The sequence below is a fragment of the Miniopterus schreibersii genome (assembly GCF_964146895.1).
Source record: "Miniopterus schreibersii genome assembly, chromosome: 2".
NCBI lineage: Eukaryota > Metazoa > Chordata > Mammalia > Chiroptera > Miniopteridae > Miniopterus > Miniopterus schreibersii.
In genome coordinates, this window is record NC_138102.1 from 106115255 (window position 1) to 106137931 (window position 22677).

Genomic DNA, 22677 nt, shown 5'->3' on the forward strand with positions numbered 1-22677 from the left:
AATTTAAGGTGTGAGGAGCCATATGAGGTTGAATTTTTATAATATTTTGAAGAGAGAAATCTTCCTCTTCCATGTCTAATAAGTGACAAATTTATTATAGTTTCTAAAGGTTAATTTATGAGAGTAGTAAAATTAATGGTTTTCTCCTGGTGATCTAAGGCTTGTAACTTTTAAATTCAAAGAGAAATAGGATTATCTGGCCTTTAGTATCAAAAGATAGTAGTGGGGAGAACTTGTGACTTAAATTCTAACCATAATTTTGATATTTTCTATAAGCCGTGATATATTATTATACTTCATTTAAACCCTTTGTTTGAGGAAAGCCTGTTACTCTCAGCATGTTTGGAACTTTCTGTGAGTACAATTACTAATGAAAAGATCAAGTTCCACCTTTATCTGTATGTCCATGTCAGTTTTAAAATTCAGTTTAACGAAGATTGTGTTGGATATTTTTTTACTGTGTAAAACTTTAATGAAATGCTATAATCATAAGTTATATTAACTATACATTTTATATCAGTAATTAACTCATAATTCAGATTGTGGACTGAACTCTGGAGGATCAGATAATATTGTTCCATCAGTCTCAAAATGTTCAGTATGATAGGACTTACGAAATACATTATAATGTTTATTATTACCCTTTTAAGAATTAAGCACTTTGATTATCTTTTCCATTCTTGTAATTATTGTATTGGCTGGCAGTAATCATAAAACTAGTCTCAAATTAGTCCTTCATAAGTACTATGTACAACCAGTATAGAATTAGTAGGTAAGCTCTCTGGAGCTTGAAATCCTGGATTAGAAACCTAGTCTGCCATTGACTGGCTTTGTGATTTTGGGCAAATATCTAACTTCTCTATACTTCAAATTCTTTATCTTCAAGGGGGGAGATAATAGTTTTTTTTACCTCATAGTGTTGTGAGATTTTAATTAATTTTAAATAGTGTCGTCCAGAGTAAGCTCTCAACATTAGTTTTTACTATTTTTATATTATATAACTATTTTTATTTTAAGATGAGGTCTCCCGAAGACGAAAAGTTACCAACAGGTCAGACGCATTTAACATGCAAATGAGACAACGGAAAGGAACTCTCTCTGTTAACTTTGTAAGTGTTCTGAGATGTGTCAGGAGGGAAAGGATTTATTTTTATTTAGTTTTGCATTTTTTTATCTTGCTCTACTATCTTAGTATGCCATTTAGTTAATTCATTTGGTTAGAAGACTTAATGGTGAATCTGAAGTAGCAGCTTTGGTTATGTAACGTTAACTTTGCTTTGTCCTGTATACTTACTGTTCCCCTAAGTCGTAGACCTTGTGAGTAACTAAGTAACTAAGTAAGAGAATGAATATGAATCTGTAAATCCTTGAGCTGAGCTTATTATAGACAGTGCTCAGTATGCATTCTCTAACAGTTTTGTATATAGGAAAGATTACATGGTCATTTTATCTCTATACATTGACTTCCAAGTACCATAGATTTGTAGTCTTTCTTTATTCAAGATAAAGGCAAGAGCATAACTTGATATGCTCTTATTAACTTGTCTGTAGAAACTCTGAAGAAATTTAGGAAGTTTTATGAAAAGCTCTTTAAGTACAATTATTTAAATATTCAGGATTTAAGTTGTATTTACTTTTTAGTTTACATTATTTTGTTTCAATTAAGGAGTCACTGGTAAAAATTTAGTATTATAGAAAATGGACTTTTATTTTACTTCATTTTTTAACAGGTTGATCTCTATGTTTGTATGTTTTGTGGTCGGGGAAATAATGAAGATAAGTTGCTTTTGTGTGATGGATGTGATGACAGCTATCATACATTTTGTTTAATTCCCCCACTACCTGATGTGCCCAAAGGAGATTGGAGATGTCCTAAATGTGTTGCTGAGGTACAATTTATAGATTTTTTTTTTAAACTAAGAATAATACCACACACATACACACATATAGTAAACACATTCCTTAAAGCACCTTCCACTCTGTCTTTGTTCTTCAGTGTTTAAAATCTCCAGAATTTTTAAAGAGAGATACTGAATGGAACTGTAAAAATTGTATTGTGACACCTTGCCTTTCAAAGTTTTTTTTCCTGACTATGGTTCGACAATTCTGTTTATTGCTGCAGATAAATGAGACTTTTGCTCAGAATGTTCGTATTCCTGGAAAACAATAAAAATGAAGAAAGGCTGTGGGTTATTTTTCTTTATCAGTTAAGAAAAGTAAAAAATCAGACACGACACTCTAAAACTTAGGAATTATGCATTCATTTTTTTGTGCTACCGAATAAACTGATGGTATCTGTTAATTTGTTTAAATTTTGATTTGATTGTATAAATTATTCTTGTGAAAGATGATATGATGTCATTGTCATGAAATGCCTAGTCTGTTTACTTATTTTAACAAAATGTGATTGGATATTGAGGGAACAGCGTTATCTGGGTGTATCTAGGCATATTTAGAGGTCTTTTATGGCTTTGAATTATTACTTATTCTGAAGGTTAGATGATTCAGAAGCAGATCTACGATAAGTGAATATTTGTGTTAAGATATTTGTTATGAATATCTAGCTAGATATTCTAGCAATCCATTGGGTATACCTTTATCCATTATTTCTCTGTCCTCCGTGAACATTTGTGTTCTCCATAGCTAGATGCACTAATATACTGAGAGTGATAGACATCCCTAGGCTTGATTGCAAGTGAGTAGTCCTATAGGTGTTTGTCATAGTGCCAGAGCTTAATGCCAACTCCAAAGTTTAAATGTGTTTTATTACCACCTGCCTATTGGAAGACTGTGAAAAATGCAGTTGAGGTTGTAGAACATTATTTCATAATTCCATATTATAAGTAATTGATACTTGTTTTGGTTGATTGGATTAGCTTCACTTAGGGAAATGATCAAAGAAGGGAGTACCTGAGAGTCAAAATACTTTGTTGAGTTCTATTTCAGTCCGTTAATCTTAGATATTCTTTCTTCCCAGGAATGTAATAAACCTCGAGAAGCTTTTGGATTTGAACAGGCTGTACGAGAGTATACACTTCAGAGCTTTGGAGAGATGGCAGATAATTTTAAGTCTGACTATTTCAATATGCCAGTCCATGTGAGTATCCTATCTTTAGGTCAGTTTGGGAAGGTATGAAAGCTTTTGGTTTGCTTTCTACTTACATTATTTTGTAGAAAACAGGGACAGCATGTAAAAGATGACAGACCACTACATCTAAAGACTTAGGGGCCTGGCATCTGCTTCTGTTTCTTTCACTTTCTAATGTGGCAATGTGCACTCTTCTGTTGAGAGATATACTTTGATCTTTGAATTGTTTATTAGCCCTCTGGGAGTAATCTTTTACAGAAAAGCATGAATATGTGGTGGTTGTTGCTTTTGTTTAGTTATTTGTAATATGAGGTTTGCTTCTTTTCCTAGGCATCTTTTTTAAGTCCCTATCAAAAAAATTTGTCAAAGCTATTAAAATTAAGCCTTGATTTTTGTGTTTCCTTTTTCCTCTTTTATGTCCTAGGTCAAAGATCTTTATCTGTCTTAGTCAGTAAGCAGCTTGCAAAAAAAGGCAGTTCAAGTTCATTATGTTTTTCTGGACATCTAAGTTGTCTTTAGTTTTTCCCTGTCCTCAGTGGGAAAGGCTAGAACCCCAGTCTTTTCAGCTCTGGGACAAGATAAGGTTTTCTATTTTATCATGGATTTGTGTTCCCTTGACCAAGTACGTATTAATGTTATAGTGGATTCTGGTTATAATGAGTTAGTAATATATAATCTTTGTTTTCCTTGTGTAGATGGTTCCCACAGAACTAGTAGAAAAGGAATTCTGGCGGCTGGTGAGCAGCATTGAAGAAGATGTTATTGTAGAGTATGGAGCTGATATTTCTTCAAAAGACTTTGGAAGTGGGTTTCCTGTAAAGGATGGTCGGAGAAAGATGCTGCCAGAAGAAGAGGTGCATAGCAGATAGTAGTATTTAAACTTTCGCTCACCCCTACCTGATTTAGTCTTTGCATATAGAAAACTACCTTTCTAATTAATCATAAGAGACCAGGTTTGTTAAAAATATTAAATACGTAAGATTTGGACAATGTACTCTTCAGTTTAAAAAAAAAAATTCAAAGTACTTTTAAAAATTATTTAAATTTGCATTTCAAAACCAATTTAGCCCAGCCGGAGTGGCTCAGTGATTGAGCATTGACCTATGATCCAGGAGATTGAGGTTTGATTCCCAATCAGGGCACATGCCCAGGTTGTGGGCTCTATCTCTGGTGAGGGGCATTCAGGAGGTAGCCAATCAATGACTCTCTCATCCATATTTCTCTCTCTCTCTCCCTCTCCCTCTCTGAAATCAATGAAGACATATTTAAAAACAAAAAACCAAAAAACCCCCAAAGTACGAAAAAAACACGAAACAAAACACAACCAATTTAAATGCATAGTTTTGGATTTATGGCAGGCATGTCCCCCTGGATCTCTCATAGTGCCCATGCCAGAGCAAACTGTGGCCTTGAACCATTGCCAGGCCTGGCCTCTACAAGCACTAAAGTGTGTGATACAGTGCAAGAAAAATAAATACAATAAATGAAAATCAATTTAACTAGTTTAAAACTTCAATCTCATTTAAATAATTTTACCTAGTTCTTTCTGTTTGAAAATCTAGAAGGTGACTTAAGATTTTTAAAAAAATTATATTTCATTGATAGGTCTGTGATTTAGTTTCCTGCAATACCTGAGGAAATAGGTTTTCAAATATGCATTTAAATTATAATGTATAGGGGAGGAAACAAGATGGCGGCATAGGTAGCAGCAGTCCAGTCGCCTCCTGCAACCACATCAAAAGTACAACTAAAATACAGAACAACCATCACTCAGAACCTCCTGAAATCTGGCTGAACAGAGCCCTATAACCAGGGAACAGAAGGAGCACCGAGACCGGTAGGAGGAGCGGAGACACGGCCGCCGGCCCACACCTGGTACCGCAGTTTAACCTGGGAGGGACATCTTGGCGTTGGAGGTTTCCCAGAGGAGGGAGGTGTCTCAGCCCAGGGCTCCAGGGCCGAGAAGAGAAGTCCGCACAACTTCGGGCTGTGAAAACCAGCGGGGACGGTCGCTGAGGGACGCAGAGGGTGTGAGAGCCCCAGGCTTTCCTCTTAAAGGGCCCACGCACAGACTAACTCCCTCTGAGTTCCAGCGCTGGGCAGCAGCTTGAAAGGAACGTAGGACACTTGGGGAGGAGCTAACCTGCCTGAAATTGGGGCGCTAGGTGGAGGGACAGCTTTCTCCCAGACAGAAGAGCTGGAAGAGGCCATTGCTCCTTTGGCGAGTCCTCCACACACACATCTGGCAGGCAGGTGCCATAATTGAATCTTCGGCACCTGACTCACACCTTTGTCCCTGCCCTGGTGATTGCTGGAGGCCCCACCCCTCCCTACCTGGAAGCTCATCCAAGCCATTTTCAGTGGCTTTTCTATGCAAGTGGCCTGTTGAGCCTTATACTTAGGACTTTCCTAAAATCTCTCAACCAAGCAGCAGCAGGCCCCATACAGCTTGATAAGTGGCCCAGGGCTGGCACTAATGACAGCCTGCATTGGTTCATAGCTTGGCCTCTCCTGGATACCTCCAAGCTTAGCATAAGTAGCAGCCAACTACAGTTTGCTGAGTAGCTCTTGCTGGGTGGCCCTGGGCAAGGCACTGGCAGAGGCTGACTTTGCACCTCCCGGGAGGCCCCAGAGACAGTACACATGGTGGTCAGACTCCACCACGCTGGATTACAACCCTACCACATCCACGAGTGACACACTCAAGGGGCTCACTTGGTGAACACCAAAGCTCCACTGAAGTAAATCTTGCTCCATAGGGGTGTCTCCAGCACAGCAGCTCTTTGGCTGTAGTTGCCCCAGGTCCTCACAGCTGATTGGCTGGGGAGTCAATTTCTCCCAGTGATGCCAACAGCAACCAAGGCTCAGCTACAACAGGACAGTGCACACAGCCCACATGGGAGTATCTAGAAGGCTCAGCTCAGGTGATTGGGGATGCTGAGCCACTGGACCTTACAGGACACCTACTATAGAAAGCCACTCTACAAATTCCACAAGGCATAGCAGCTCTACCTAATACATAGAAAAAAACACCCGAAAGCAGCCAAAATGAGGAGGCAAAGAAACATGTCACAAAGGAAAGAAAGAAGAAATCTCTAGAAAAGGAACTAAATGAAACAGAGCCAAGGAAGCTAACAGATACAGAGTTTAGAATTATGGTTATAAGGATGCTCAACCATATTAGTAAGAGTTTTATGAAAATAACTGAGAAAATCGATGACATAATAAAGTACCAATTTGAAATGAAGGCTGTGCAAACTGAAATGAAGAATAACTTACAGGGAATCAACAGAGTAGAGGATGCTGAAAATCAAATCAGCAATTTGGAACATGAGGAAACAAAAAACACCCAACCGGAAGAGCAAAAAGAAAAAAGAATCCAGAAATATGAAGATAGTATAAGGGGCCTCTAGGACAACTTCAAGAGTCCCAACATTCATATTGTTGGGGTGCCAGAAGGAGAAGAAAGAGATTAAGAAATTGAAAACCTATTTGAAAACTTAATTACAGAAAACTTCCCCTACCTGGAGAAAGAAATAGACTTACAAGTCCAGGAAGCACAGAGGGTCCCAAACAAGAGGAGCCCAAAGAGGCCCACACCAAGACACATCATAATTAAAATGCCAAAGGTTAAAGACAAAAAGAGAATCTTAAAAGCAGCAAGAGAAAAGCAGTTAGTTACCTACAAGGGAGCACCCATATGACTGTCAGCTGATTTCTCAACAGAAACCTTGCAGGCCAGAAGGGAATGGCAAGAAATATTCAAAGTGATGGAAAACATGGAACTACAACCAAGATTGCTCTACCCAGCTAAGCTGTCATTTAGAACTGAAGGTCAAATAAAGAGCTTCACAGATAAGAAAAAGCTAAAGGCGTTCATCACCACCAGACCAGCACTACAGGAAATGTTGAAGGGTCTTCTTTAAAAAGAAGCTAATGAACAAAAGAATCTGACGAACTAAATAGATCCAGAGACACTGACGTGTACAACAGACGCTCATATTTCAGAGGAAAGAGGGAAGGGGGGTGGAGGGTGGGAAGGGATTAACAGAAGAAGTTATAGGCATATATGTATAACCCATGGACACAGTCAATAATGGGATCAAGGCCTGAGGAAGGGGTGGGAGTGAGGAGGAGGGGGTCAGTTGGGGGGAAAAATGGGACACCTATAGTAGTTTCAACAATAAAGAAACATGAAAAATAATTAAATAAATTATAATGTATAATAAAGACCCATCACATTGGAGATTACCTCTGTGCATAAAGTTGAATTAAGATAATCATTTATTTTTCTCTTTATTTTGGTCCTTGTCACTTTTCCTTTCCCTCTATAATTGGCAGTGATTAAAAGTTCTATCTCTTATTAAAAGTTACACAGTTTATAAAAAAAAAAGTTACATAATGTAGAAGGATTTATGATGAAAATTAAAGCCACTCAGATCTCTTAAGATTATTTATTGGTATATCTTCTTCATTTCTTTCTCTCTTTTTTTTAATCCTCATTCGAGGATATTTTTTCCCTGCTTTTCAGAGGGAATAGAAGGGGAGATTGAGCAGGGGGAGAGAGAGGGAAATATTGATGTGAGAGAGACACATCAGTTGGTTGCCTCTCTCACACACCCTGACCAGGGCCAGGGAATGAGCCTGCAACCGAGGTAGGTGCCCTTGGCTGGAATTGAACCCGGGATCCTTCATTCTGAGGGTCAGTGTGCTAACCATTGAGCAAAACCGGCTAGGGGTCTTTTTCATTTCTTCTACTTTGAAGCTGTCTTTTTATAGACAGCATGTGATTGGATCTTGCTTTTTAAATCTAGTCTGTCTTTTGATTTGAGTGTTTAGTCCATTTACATTTAATGTAATTATTGATATGGTTGATTTATGTCAGCCATCTTGCTATTTTCTATGTCTGTCGTCTTTTTGCTCCTCCTCTATGACTTTTGGTGTTGAGCAGATATTTTTCTTTTTTTAAAATAAAAACAGTTTTTATTGATTTTTAGAGAGGAAGGGAGAGAGAGAGAGAGAAGCATCGTTCAGCTTCCTCCTGCACACCCCTTACCGGGGATCAATCTATCAACCTAGGCATGTGCCCTGACTGGGAATTGAACTAGCAACCTTTCCATGCATGGGACGATGCACAACTAACTGACCCACACTGGCCAGGGCTCTTCATTCATTCTTGTGGATCAAAGTTACCATTTGGGATCATTTACTTTTGGCCTGGAGGACTGCATTTATTTATAGTGTGGGTCTGTTATCAATGAATCCTTTCAGTCTTTGCTTATCTGGGAATGTCTTTATTTAGCCTTCTTTTAGTTCTTCAAGAGTAAATGCTTCTCAGTTTGTTTTTGCCTTTGGTCAGTTTCTAGTGCCTTGAAATGGTTATTTTGATAATTTTGTTTAAACCTGTCCCTGTTTTCTGTGAAGAGAAATCACCCAACCTCTTCACATTATCATTGCTGAAAGTCCTTTACAATGAAAAGTTTCCTCCTACCCAAATTTACAATCTAACAGGAAGATTGTTTCATCTTCTAGTATATCCTTCCAGATATAGTGTATCCATACAAGCAGTTGTATAGCACTTATACAGAATTACATATTCCTTTAAAACAGAATTGGGAGTATACTGCTTACAGGGTTCTCTACCTGGCTTTTTTTTTTTGAGTCCTTGCATGCTCTGTCCAGTCCATTTTAATTGCTTACAGCATTACCTACCCAGTTTATTCATGGTACCATCTCATTTTTTGTTATGCTAGCCGTCCATTTAGAAATATCTGAGCACTCAATATGTGCTGAATGAAGTTTTCATTTTCCCCCCCTATATGATCAAAAGTTGTATATTCTGGCTTTCTCATTATTTTAGCATTATTGATTTTTTTCTTCCTGTAATGGTAGAACACAGGTAAAGATAGTCAGATTAGGGTAATACTTATTCAGGAATAGACACTGGGTTTTACTTAGGGGGAGAGAGAATGATTACAGTGGATGGAGAACATAGATTTATATATGAATGGTTTTTGTATGAAGAGTTTCAGTGTTGGAATGTGTATGTGTTCAGTATCACTGAATTAAACCTGGTTTGTATAACTAAAGGATTGCATCAATCTGAGTTTCTTCATACCTTTCTATTGGCAAATGGTAGACAATTACCTCATTATTGGGAGGAAGCTTCATTTTACAGCTCTTTTTCTGAAATTTTTTCTGTTTAAGTTGTTCTTGAATAGATGTTTATACCTAATCTTAGAGATAAGGTCACAGAGTTTTTAAAGATTATTTTAAGCGTCAACCCCAAGTAACTAATATTAATAATGTAAATATTAGCTTTTTCATGTTTGAATTTTGTATGATTATCCATGTATCTATTTCTACTTTTGTACCATTCACCTTCATGTAAGAATGTGGAGGAATGCTGGCCTTTAAAGACACCACCCATAGCCTGGCCGGTGTAGCTCAGCGGTTGAGAATCGACCAATGATCTAGGAGATCACGATTAGATCCCTAGTCAGGGCACATACCCTGATTTCTGGCTCGATCCCCAGTAGGGGGCGTGCAGGAGGCAACCGATCAATGACTCTCATCATTGATGTTTCTATCTGTCTCTCCCTTCCTCTCTGAAATCAATAAAGATATTTAAAAATAATAAAATAAAATAAAGACACCACTCATAGTATGACTAGATAGGTGGTACAGCCTTTTTTTTTCCTTCCCTCCATACTTGATCATGGATTTGCTATTTATTTTCTAAGCAGTAATGTTTAACTCAGAATTTGTTTTCTTTTTTTTTTAATCCTCACCTGAGGATATTTTTCCCATTGCTTTTCAGAGTGGAAGAGAGAGAGAGAGAGACATCGATGTGAGAGAGAGACATCGATTGGATGCCTCCCACATGCACCCCAGGGTCGGGGCTGGGGATTGAGTCTGCAGCCGAGGTACGTTCCCTTGGCTGGAATCGAACCTGGAACCCTTCAGTCTGTAGGTTGACGCTCTAACTACTGAGAAAAACTGGCTAGGGCAGAATTCTGTTTTCGTGTTGAAGGTTGGAATGAGAGAACCCATTTATCACAAAAGGATTGTAAGGACTAATTAGAAAATGTGTATAAAATCTTTAGACTTTTTATACTTATATTTTATGTCACTTTGTTACCTCTGAAAGTGACTCTTAGAATAATCGATAACTACAAATTTTTCACCAGGAATTGTACATTTGTGTTGAACTTCTGTATGGGTTAGCCTTTTGATACCTGATTGCGTGCTTCTTTGGTATCATAGCTTAGTGGAAAACTACATTTGAAGTTAACACATTTGTCTTAGGAATACATGTGTTCTACAAACGGCTTTTGAGGAATAAAGATAGCATAGAACTTGAAACTTTGGGAACACTGTTTTCTTCTTATCCTCATTCCATATTAAATCATTGAACCCTGTTAATTCATTTTTCATTATTTTTTTATAGGATTGGCCTCTTTTCATTCCCACTACTACCATCCTTGTCTTGGTCCTATCACATCATGTTGGGATGATTGCCATGGTCTTACATAATGACCACTCATGTTGGGGGTTCCCAAGACCATCTCCAGGTTCAGTGATTTTTCTAGGTGGACTCATGGCTATGATTTATTACAGTGAAAGGGTACAAAGCAAAATCAGCAAAGGGAAAAGATGCGTGGTCAAAGTCCAGAGAAAACCAGGTATAAGCTTTCAAGAGTCCTTGCCCAGTGGAGTCACACAGGATGCACTTAGTTACTTCATTATCAGATTGACAAAGAGTGAAGTGTTGCCTACCAGGAAGCTCATTAGAGAGTCTGTGTTCAAGGTTTTTATTAGGGGCTGGCAACATAGGCACCCTCTGCCTAACACCAAAATTCCAGTCTACTGGAAGGAAAGCAAGTGTGCATAAATCACATTGTACAGTCTTAGGGCCTGTGAGTCACTTGATCAGTCTAGGGAATTATTTAATACCATGCAAGTTTCCAGGTGCAAACCAAGGGCCAAATCTTAAGCAAGTCTTTTGAAACATAGCAGTCTAAGGCCTGCTATGGTAATGATTTTTTGCTTACTGCTTCTGTCTACAATCTTTCTCATGTTTTTATTTCACTTAAAATTTTAAGATTGATAGGTCTTTGGGAGTTCATTATCTAAATTTGTCTGCTTTTACTTATATTGAAGTTTTCTATAATCAAAAGTTTAAAAATATTTAAGATGCATTTTTCCCCTTTTGAATTTAAGATTAAATTCAAGCTTCTTAATTTGAAATTTAAGACTAAAGGCCCAATCTTTTTTCTAGTCTTATTTCCTGTATTACTGAGTATGACTATTCTACTCTGCCCCTTTATCAACCTGACCAGTATATTGTCTCTCTGTCTACCTTCAAATCTTATCTATCTTTTCAAGTTCTGCTCAGGTTCTTCATTTTCCATGAATTTTTCTTAACAGTCCAAACCCATGATGATGAGTATTTTGTTGTCCTCTGAAGGAACTATAGAATTTACTCTTTTATCTGTATTTGGAGTTTAATATATATTGCTTTGTCTTGGAACTTTTTTATGTAGGCCTTGTCTCTTCAACTAGATTCATTATTTTTCAGCCAACCAGGTAATCAACCAGCTAAAAACATATTGAATAGTGTTCTTTGAAAGCCTCTTATTTTTTAAGCCTTTTGCATATCTATTATTTTTTATTGGAATTCCTAGTTAAACCTATGTTGAGCTTTCTTATCCTCTGTGACTCTTTTTTAAAAAATATGTTTTTATTGATTTCAGAGAGAGAAGAAGGGAGAAGGAGAGAGAGAAAGAGAAACATCGATGTGACAGAGAAATGTCTTACCAGCTGCCTCCTGCATGCCTCTTAATGGGGCTTGAGCCCACCACCTGGGCATATACCCTGACTCAGAATCAAACTGGTGACCTTTTGGTGCATGGGACAATGCTCATCCAACTGAGCCACACTGGCCAGGGCTTCTCTGTGACTCTTAATTACACTTTTATAGTTTTCATTTCTATTTGCTGCATTATGGATGATATCTTCAAATCTGTCTGGTTTACAGATTCTCTCTTCAGCTTTGTCATTGGCTATTTAACCTCTTACATTGAGGGTTTTATTTATTTTTAAACATATCTTTATTGATTTGAGAGAAGAAGGGAGACAAAAACATCAATGATGAAAGTCATTGATTGGCTGCCTCCTGCAGGCCCCTGGCTGGGGATCGAGCCCCCAACCCGGGCATGTGCCCTGACTAGGAATTGAACCACAATCTCCAGGATCCTAGATGGATGCTCAACCACTGAGCCACACCCGGCCGGGCGAGGGTTTTATTTTTAAGCCCTGTATTATAGAAAGTCTCAAAAGTATAAAAGTAAACATCTTAACAATGCACTTCCCTCCCTCCCTCAGTACCTGGCATCTAGGTTCAATAGTTATCAACCTTCCAGTGGAAGGCAATCGGATTCTGTTATCTGTTTCTGTATTAAGTAGTTGCGATGTCACTTATCACATATCCTCTGGAAAACTCACACTACATTCCTACAAGGATGATAGTGAAAAAGGCAAATAACGTCTTAGAATTATTATGAAAATAGTTTGACTGTGGATCCCCTGAAATAGTTCTGGGCTCCCTAGACTCTGCTTTGAGAACTGCTCTCCACAAGCATACGAACTTCTAAGTCTCTACCTCATATGGCTTTAGGGTGAGTGTTTGAAACTCAGTGTCCAGTGCTTTTATATTCAGTTAGAAACCTCTAAGAAAACTCAGACAACTGCTGTCTTTTTTCATTCTGGCTTTGCTTTCTTACTTTGTTTCTGGAAACTGGGAATTCTTTTTTCTTTCGAGTTCATCTATGAAATGTCTTTGTTATTATTATAATTTATCTAATATTGCCAGATGAGTTTGTAGTGGGGGTAGTGGTGGTGACTTTCTGCATCTCCTCAGTCTTCAATATTGCCACAAATTCAGGATTATGTATCTTATTATGTCCTCAGTATCTGGCATCATTCTTAAAATACAGTGATAGACATTTTGGGAAGTTATGCAACTGGGGATAAAGTAGAACTGTAATAAGGACCTATTAAAATGAGTCTCACACTATTTTATATTCTTCAGAATAAACCAGAGGTATCTGAACTAATTAAAGGGAAATCTATATACCACCTAGACAGGAGATTAAATATTTTGGTATATCAGTTATATGTATTAGAGAGCAAAGAGTACAGATTCTATGGACTAGCTTACTGTAAATATAAAATACTTTTTTTGTATACTCCCTTGAGATTTCTGTTGGGCACCGGTCATTTCTGATCTCTCATTTACATTTTTTTTTCTTTATAGGAATATGCACTTTCTGGTTGGAACTTGAATAACATGCCTGTTCTAGAGCAGTCTGTTCTTGCACATATTAATGTAGACATCTCAGGTATGAAAGTGCCATGGCTCTATGTGGGAATGTGTTTCTCCTCTTTTTGCTGGCACATTGAAGATCACTGGAGTTATTCCATCAATTACTTGCACTGGTATGTATAATCTTTGTTAACAGCATACACAGAAACCTTTTTAAAGGTTTAATAACCTTAGGTGATACTGTCATGGAGAGCTGAATTTAAAAATATTTTCTGTCAAAAAGGAGGATAATATATTAAAGAGAAAAGTATACTGGTGTAAGGGTACATCTCAGACACTTTCCCTTTTTAAAAAAATATTTTTATTGATTTTAGAGAGGAAAGGAGAAAGGGAAAGAAAGAAACATCTTTGTGAGAGAGAAACATCCCTTGGCTGCCTTTCATACGCACCCTGACGGGATAGAGCCCAAAACCCAGGCATATACCCTTACTGAGAATTGAACAGGCCACCTGTTGGTGCATGGGAGGATGCTCAGCCACCTGAGCCATACCGGCCAGGGCCAGACACCTTCCCTTTTAAAGTATGTGCATGCCCAGGAGCTTTAGAGTTTTAGACCAAATGATACTTATTTGGTATACATGAAAATTACTTTGGCATATCTTTTGATATGCAAGGGAGGATGTTTAAAGTTTTGTTGTTGTTTTTGGTCCTCACCTGAGGATATTTTCCCATTACTTTTCGGGGGGGGGAACATTGATGTGACAGAGAGAGAGACATTGATTGGTTGCTTCCCGCACGTGCCCTATCCAAGGCCAATGGTTGAGCCTGCAAATGAGGTAGGTGCCCTTGGCTGGAATCGTACCTGGGGCCTTTCAGTCCAAGGGCCGACACTCTAACCACTGAGTAAAACTGGCTAGGGCTGTTTGAAGTTTATATACTTAAGGTCTGACTAAACCTTCCATATTTGAAATTTTCAGGTGCTTTTTTCCTTTTTATATAACATTTTCCCTAACTGCCTGTTAGATGTATATTCATTAAATTATTTTGTTAAATTTTTTTGTATCTCACCCACAGCTTACCAAGTTCCTTGTCCAGTATTATGATATTAACTAAATGATATTTTCCTGTCCATTTTGAAACTACTGCTTAGATCACACTTGCAGTGGAAAACTCTAGTGGTTTTCATTCTCTATCACTATGCTATGTAATGTGATAACCACTAGCCACATGTGACTGTTTAAATTAGTTAAGATTAAGTAAAAGAAAAATTTGCTTTCTTAATTGCACTAACCACATTTCTAGTGCTTTATAGTCACATGTGAATAGGGGCCCCTGTATTGGCCTGTACAGATATAGAACATTTTCATCATCATAGTAAGGTCTGTTAGCTGTGGCACTGTGAATTGTATTGGGATTAAGAATTTAGCTATTCTTTAAATAGCATGAGTAATTAAATCCATTTCCTGAGAGTACAACTTGGTATTGTAAATGAACTCTAGTGTACTAAAGTTTAGCACATTAACAGTGCCAAGTTTTTGGCCCTTAAGATTTATAGATAGAACTCTATTCAGGGTTTCAACAATTTCTAGCCTTGTTTTATTTCCTTGGATAGTAAAACTGAACTCAGTTAAATTATTTAAAGGTATTTTAGAGAGCATTGACCTTTCCTTTGATCATTGTGGGAATAATTAGAATGTTCAGTGGACCTGTGAATCAAGGAAGTATTTAGTATCCTTTGGAACAGTGTGTTCTTTTCATATAGCTTCTTTCCTTTTTGAAGATACTATTTACTGATGCACCTTAAAGAGTTCATGTGTTTTGAATCACTTTTTTAATAGTTATGTGTATGTTTCTGTAACGAACAGTAGCACGGATTTAAGAGATGGTTGCCAGGATTCATGGCTTCAGTCTGCGGCCATGAAACAAGACAGTTTATTATAATTTAACGGATTTGAATCAGAGACCCTGACCTCATTGACACCATGTTCTACCTGACTAAACAGTTACTGCTTTTGCTAGGGGGGAGCCAAAGACGTGGTATGGTGTGCCATCTCATGCTGCAGAACAACTGGAGGAGGTCATGAGGGAGCTGGCTCCTGAGTTATTTGAATCCCAGCCTGATCTTCTACATCAGTTAGTCACCATCATGAACCCCAACGTGCTAATGGAGCATGGTGTGCCTGTGAGTCTTTTTTGTGTCTCCCTTCGATATTTTAAATTTAAAGTTATTTTAGCTTTTGATTACAACAGATACCTTGTTTTGTAACTGGAAGTAAAAGATCATGTCATCTTCTAGCCAAGTTAGAATTTATATTCTGAAGGGAACATCTATTCGAATAAGGAAGGGGTGTTTTAAAGTATTAATTATACTTTATGTATAGCTATCTATAAAAATAGCCTTCTGTTCTCAGTAAACCATTGTGTCCTGGTTTTAGCAAAAATCTTATAATTTTTGTTATCCCTATTTAACCAAAGTTTAAGTATTTTAAGTGGTAGTTTTAGTAACTAATGCTTATTATTTTGGAGATCATATTTCATATAAAGGTTTCACAGCTTTGTTTTCCACATGAGATGAAGTAAACACATAGGAATACTCTTTCTACTTTTCAACTTAGTTTTGAAAATAATTATTAAATTTAAGCTACTAATGCCTGATTAAGTATAAATTTGATAATTTTGTTACATACAGTCAAATATTCATCATAACCTTAATGAGACTAGATTAGTGGGAATGTTACTTTGTCTTTATAGAATGAATTTATACTAGAATCTTGAACTTTTCAAAACATGCATAGTATAAAATGAAGTGAGATTTAGAAAAACTCATTTTGGGGATATCTCCATATTTATATGAGCTAATCAATTAGTCCCTTTCCAAAAACTTATCCAACAGTAGGAGGAAGTTCCATCCTTTACCTCTGTTTACAACACAAGAATAAAAAATTAAATTCTCTTAATTGTAAAATTTTATCAAGTTACTAGAACCTAGCAGCTTAGTGAGAGTAACATTTTCTCTTTGAGAATTTCTTTTGGCTGCTAATTTTTGTCATGAGTTATAACTTGTTATCAGTGACTATTTTAAGAAGGTGGAATTTTGGCTGCTTCTTAAACTTGATATTTTCTGGTGTGTGTAGGTTAATGCTTTATTGTTTTCGATGTTAGAAAATGCTTTTGAAACTGACTGATCAAATCTGTCTCCCTTTTTTGTTGTTTTTATTTTGTTTTGTATCACTGTTTTGAATTTGCATTTAGGTGTACAGGACCAATCAGTGTGCTGGCGAGTTTGTTGTGACATTTCCTCGTGCCTATCATTCTGGATTTAATCAGGGCTACAACTTTGCTGAAGCTGTGAACTTCTGTACTGCTGACTGGGTCTGTTCTATAGCAAGTAGCTGTTGTACGTCTACTAACATCCCTGGAAAATGCATCTTATTAGTTGCCATAGTTTTTTAGGTGGGGAGGGGAGGGTTCATGACTATTTCAGTAGAGAGTGGAGTGGCTGTGGTAATTTAGAAAGTTCAGTTAGGGTTCCCATTATGGGTTTTTTTTGTTGTCTTTGATTTCAGAGAGAGGAAGGGAGAAAGAGAGAGAAACATTGTTGATGAGAGAGAGTCATTGATTGGCTTCCTGCACACCCCCACTGGGGATCGAGGCCACAACCTGGGCATGTGCCCCAACTGGGAATTGAACCTCGATCTCCTGGATCATAAGTCTGTGCTCAACCTCAGAGCCACACTGGCCGGGCCCATTACGGTTTTTATTTGGAAGATTTCATAGTTCATATTCATCCCCCCCCCCATTTTGTTTGAATTTTATTTTATTTTATTATTTTATTTTATTATTTTATTTATTACTATTATTTTTAAATATATCTTTATGATTTCAGAGAGAGGAAGGTAGAGGGAGGAGAGAGACAGAAACATCAATGATGAGAGAGTCGTTGTTGATGGGCTGCCTATTGTATGCACCCAACTGGGGATTGAGCCCACAACCCAGGCAAGTGCCCTGACCTGGAATTGAACTGCAATCTCCTGGATCCTAGGTCGATGCTCAACCACTGAGCCACACCAGTTGGTCCCCCATTTTGTTTGAATTTTAAATTGTCAGTTTATATTTTCTGAATCTTTCTTTTATGAGAGAGTATGATTCCTTAAGTCTTTGCTTTCTCTGAGCACTTTGGGATTTTTTAAAGATTACCAGAGCTTTTCAAAATTAATTCACCATATTTTCAAATATCTAGCTCTATGCTTTTATTTTAAAACATTCCTTTGTTACTTTCTTCTAGTGGACAATTTGGTGTTTTTATTCTCCCTGACATTTAATGTTTTCTATAGTCCCTTTTTAAAAAATTTATTTTAAAGAGTAACTGTAATATTGACATCTCTATGGGCTATACTGTGCACATGACAGTGCCGGTAATTGCTATTTTGTTTTTGTGTGAGGTAGATTATAAAAATTCAATTATAATTATGTCATGTTGGTTGGGGAAAGACTGCAAATTTGTAATACACTCTGACTTTAATTTTCTTTTAGTGATGTTATTTTTCTGTCACCTCTCAACATTTTGGGGGATATTCGTTAGTAATATTGGATCTTATGTTTTCTGTGGGTACCTTAATTTATTAAAATTCATGATTAACCATTTTTGTTTCCTTGGCCAATGAATGAAATGATAGAATGAATAATGTTATTTGATTTAGTAATTTTAAACTTCTTTCTTATTAGGCTTAGGAAGCAGCAAGAACAAGACCAAATTTAGGACTTTGCCTTGGGTTTGAGCTGTATTTAAAAAATTCAGCTAACATTTATTTAGTGTTTATGATTTATTTGCTTCTTGGTTATGTGTAGGGTGGGCAATGGAGATGATTCAGAGATTAGTTAGAGATGGTTTCTGCCTTTAATTTGCTCACTGTTATTGATATTTCATCTTGGGCAGCTTTTTAAATTTCACTAGACCTATGTTTTTTTACCTGGTATGTAATGATGCTAAGATCGCCCAGGCGGGCATGGCTCAGTTGTTGAGCATCGACCTAGGATCCAGGAGATGGAGGTTCGATTTCCGGTCAGGGCACATGCCCAGGTTGTTGGCTTAATCCCCAGTCAGGGGTGTGCAGGAGGCAGCCGATGAATGACGAGTTTCATCATTGATGTTTCTCTCTCTCTCTGTCTCTCTCTCTCCCTCCCTGTCTCCCCCCCTTTCCCTTTCCCTTCCTCTCTCTGAAATCAATAAAGATATTAAAATAAAAAGATGCTAAGATTTACTTAACCTCAAACAAGTGAAATGATGTAAGTGAAAGCTCTTGATACTCTTTAGAAGAAGGCTGTGATTTAAATGTTCAAATGGAGTTTGTTATTCTGTCTTCTTTATAATAAAAGAGAGGATCTGGAGGGCAAATAGTGATTCTGTTCTGGAATATGCTATAAGCAAGTAATTTAATTTGAGAATCTTGTTTTCAGTTGCCCATTGGACGTCAGTGTGTCAATCATTACCGACGGCTAAGGCGTCATTGTGTCTTTTCACATGAGGAACTCATTTTCAAAATGGCAGCAGATCCAGAATGCTTAGATGTGGGGCTAGCTGCCATGGTGTGCAAAGAATTGACTCTGATGACTGAAGAAGAGACACGATTAAGGGAGTCAGTTGTACAAATGGTGAGTTTGCTGAACACATTTCCTTTATTTCATATTGCTTATGGAATATAAAAAAATTGAACCTATAAAAAAGTTCATTTATCTTTGATCTTTTTGGAAGTTGACCACAAAAATCACTAGTTTGGAAAAGGTTTCATATTTTTATACTTTCCATTTTGGTTTCTTCAAGTTGATAAAGTTTAAGAATCTTTATGTCATCATCTCTACATTTTAAGAAATGGAATCCTGTCAGATAGAATCTCTTAGGTGTGTATTTATTTTAAAAAATCGCCTACATAGCCCTGGCCGGTGTGGCTCAGTCAGTTGGAGCATTGTCCTGTATACCAAAAAGTTGCAGGATTGATTCCCGGTCAGGGCACATACCTAGGTTGTGGGTATGTAGGCAACCAGTTGATGTATCTCTCTCACATCAGTGTCCCCCCACCTACCCTTCTCAAATCAATAAGCATATCCTTGGGTGAGGATTAAAAATAAAAATTTAAAAATCTCCTACATTAGAAAAAGAAATCTACATATAGTATTATTTTTTTAAACAAGAAAATTCAAATCTTTCTTTTCTTTCCGAGTTTTGTAATTGACTGAAAGTTACGATTTTGGTGATTGCAGACTGTCAGTTACTAGAAATATAACTTATAAATTCGTAGGTATAGTATTCCTTTATTATCCTTTTAATGTCCATGGGATCTATAGTGATGTCCCCTTTTTCATTTCTGTTCTTAGTTATTTGTGTTCTCTTTCTTTTTTCCTTAGTTGGCCTGTCTAGAGGCTTAATGATTTTATTGAATTTTTCAGAGAACCAGCTTTTTGTTTCATTGAATGCATAAATATATGGAACAACAAATTGATATTTCTCTCTCTGTCCCCCCTTCCTCTTTCTCTAAAATCAATCAGTCAATCAATAAATAATTTTTAAAAGTACTATCATTAAAAATGCATGTGTGCATGTGTGTGTGTATGTGTGTGTATATATATTTATCTGGATTGTGCTTGACAGTGAATAAATGATCATATTAAATGGAAGTCTTTGAAAAATGTCACTTCAGATGTTCTTATTTTCTTAAGCTGGCATATTGATTAACTTTATTTTATTTTTTATAATTTTTATTTTTTATTGATTTTAGAGAGGAAGGGGAAGAGAGAGAAACATTGCTCAGTGATCAGTTGCCTCCTGTACATGCCCCAACTGGGGACTGAACTGCAACACAGGTATGTGCCCTGACTAGGAATTGAACCCACAACCCTCCAGTGCATGGGATGACACACTCCAACCAGCTGAGCCACACCGGCCAGGGCAATTAACTTTTTTTTCTGATACCTTGCTTAAGTAGATTATGTTGTGATTTGCAGTTTAAGTAATTTTATACTTCTTTATCCTTGCATATGTTTGTACATATCAGTGTTATTTTTAGATCATAGATTACTAATGTATCTGTTTCAAAGGTATATTGTCCCTGGGGACAGTAATTTTTTTTCTTCTTTTAAAGCGAAGTTAAAACCACATAAAACAAATATATGACTTTATGAGTTTGTTATGTGGTAAATTTTGTTGTCATCACAATTCTGGTCATGAATAGAACTTTGTCAGCCACTTAAAAGTACCTCCCAATTACAACTTCCCTGACTGCTTTGACCTTTGTAGTAATAACTTCCTTGCATTTTTAAAATACTTTTTCAGTCAAATCTGTATTCTTGGATATCAAGGTTAAGCCTTGCCCGTTTAAAAAAAATTACTAATGATTATTTTAAAAAATATATTGATGAAGTGCCATTGTACCCCCATGTTCATATCTTAAGTCAGATTTGCCCATAGAAAAAAAAAATTTAGGCCCTGGCCAGTTGGCTCAGCTGGTTAGAGTGTTGTCCTGATATGCCAAGGTTGTGAGTTTGATCCCCAGTCAGGGCACATACAAGAATCAACCAATGAATGCATAAAGTGGAACAGCAAATTGATGTTCCTCTCTCTCTCTTTCTAAGCTCAATAAAAATAAAAATTACATTAAAACATTTAATAAGTTCTTTGATGCTTGAAAAACTGGAAAGACTTGATCTAATGATGTTAATTATATTTCAGGGTGTCCTAATGTCAGAAGAAGAAGTGTTTGAACTTGTTCCTGATGATGAGCGCCAGTGTTCAGCATGCAGAACCACATGTTTTCTCTCTGCTCTCACATGCTCCTGTAATCCTGAGCGGCTTGTGTGTCTCTATCATCCAACTGATCTGTGCTCCTGCCCCATGCAGAAGAAATGTCTTAGGTATCCATAACTTTCTTGTTAAACTTCCACTACCCTCTTCTTTTGTTTTTTGAAAATGTTTTTATTGATTTTTAGGGAGGGAGGGGGAGATAGAAACATCAGTGATGAGAGTCATTGGTCAACTGCCTCCTGCATGCCCCTTACTGGGGATCCAGCCCACAACCCGGGCATGTACCCTGACCGGGAATTGAACCGTGATCTCTTGGTTCCTGGGTTGACACTCAACCACTGAGCCACACTGACCAGGTTCCATTACCCTCTTTTAAGGCCACGTGTTAATGTTGTTCTTTGTAATTCCTTTGCCTGTGTCTGGACTGGTAACTTCTTGTTTATCTACCTTCCTGCTTAAGAACTAGTACTTTAAGTTTGTTCCTAAACTTGGCAGCTAAAATTAGTTTCTTTATCAGTTGATTTCACATGTTCCGTATCTGGGGGTTTCTTTGATTTTCTCTTTATGTGTACCATTGTGGTTTCCTTAAAGTGATTGTACTTAAAACTTATTTTACTTTCAAGTTGGTTTTTGAAGTTTTTATTTCCATGTTTTTTGTTTTGTTTTTAGATATCGCTACCCATTAGAGGACCTCCCTTCTCTGCTATATGGTGTGAAAGTCAGGGCACAGTCCTATGACACTTGGGTCAGTCGTGTTACAGAAGCATTATCTGCCAACTTCAACCACAAGAAAGGTTACACTGAAATTGTTGTCATTTTCAAAGAGGCCTTTTTTTTTTTTGATGTGTTTTTCCTCCATCAAGCAAAAATCCTAGGCTTCATACGAGATTTGAGACTAATGGGTTGGTTGGTTATAGTCTTACTTTTCTGTTTGAGGACCTTTAGGTGAAAAAGTTGATATAAAATGGGACAGATAACTAACTTGCAGTAGATATATGTTTTGGGGAGCCATTGTTACCAGTGGACTAACATTAAAGGCTTATTGAGAAAGAAAAATTGCCTTATCTGAGAGACACTGTCTGTAAGAATTAGGAATAAGCTTTTATTGCATTGGTGAGGTTTTTTCACAGCTTCAGTATGTTTTTGCTAATAGATTGATGATTCCCTTAAAAGAAGTTAGTGAAGATTTATAAATGACTTTTTATGTCTGTGGTCATAGTATATGGCTTTTTTATTTATTTTTATAGATTTAATTGAATTACGAGTAATGCTGGAAGATGCTGAGGATAGGAAATACCCAGAGAATGATCTCTTTAGAAAACTCAGGGATGCTGTAAAAGAAGCTGAGACCTGTGCTTCTGTGGCTCAACTGCTTCTGAGCAAAAAGCAGAAACACAGGTAAAACTAAGAAGAGCTGAATTCTTTAATGGTTTCCTTTTTTTTATTTTGCACAGTAAAAGCCAGAAT

The 22677-nt window shown here is 37.1% G+C and overlaps 1 protein-coding gene across 2 annotated transcripts in view; it reads left to right on the forward strand.

The window, feature by feature from the left end:
• KDM5A (lysine demethylase 5A) overlaps positions 1–22677 on the forward strand; it is an 82032-nt gene that overhangs the window by 20037 nt on the left and 39318 nt on the right. For both annotated transcript variants that reach the window (XM_081129371.1, XM_081129372.1), the window contains 11 exons: positions 1018–1109; positions 1731–1889; positions 2978–3097; positions 3784–3942; positions 13407–13588; positions 15435–15597; positions 16668–16787; positions 18873–19067; positions 21139–21320; positions 21880–22004; positions 22458–22608. In XM_081129371.1, coding sequence (XP_080985497.1) covers positions 1018–1109; positions 1731–1889; positions 2978–3097; positions 3784–3942; positions 13407–13588; positions 15435–15597; positions 16668–16787; positions 18873–19067; positions 21139–21320; positions 21880–22004; positions 22458–22608 — 1648 coding nt within the window. The remainder of the gene's footprint in view (positions 1–1017; positions 1110–1730; positions 1890–2977; positions 3098–3783; positions 3943–13406; positions 13589–15434; positions 15598–16667; positions 16788–18872; positions 19068–21138; positions 21321–21879; positions 22005–22457; positions 22609–22677) is intronic.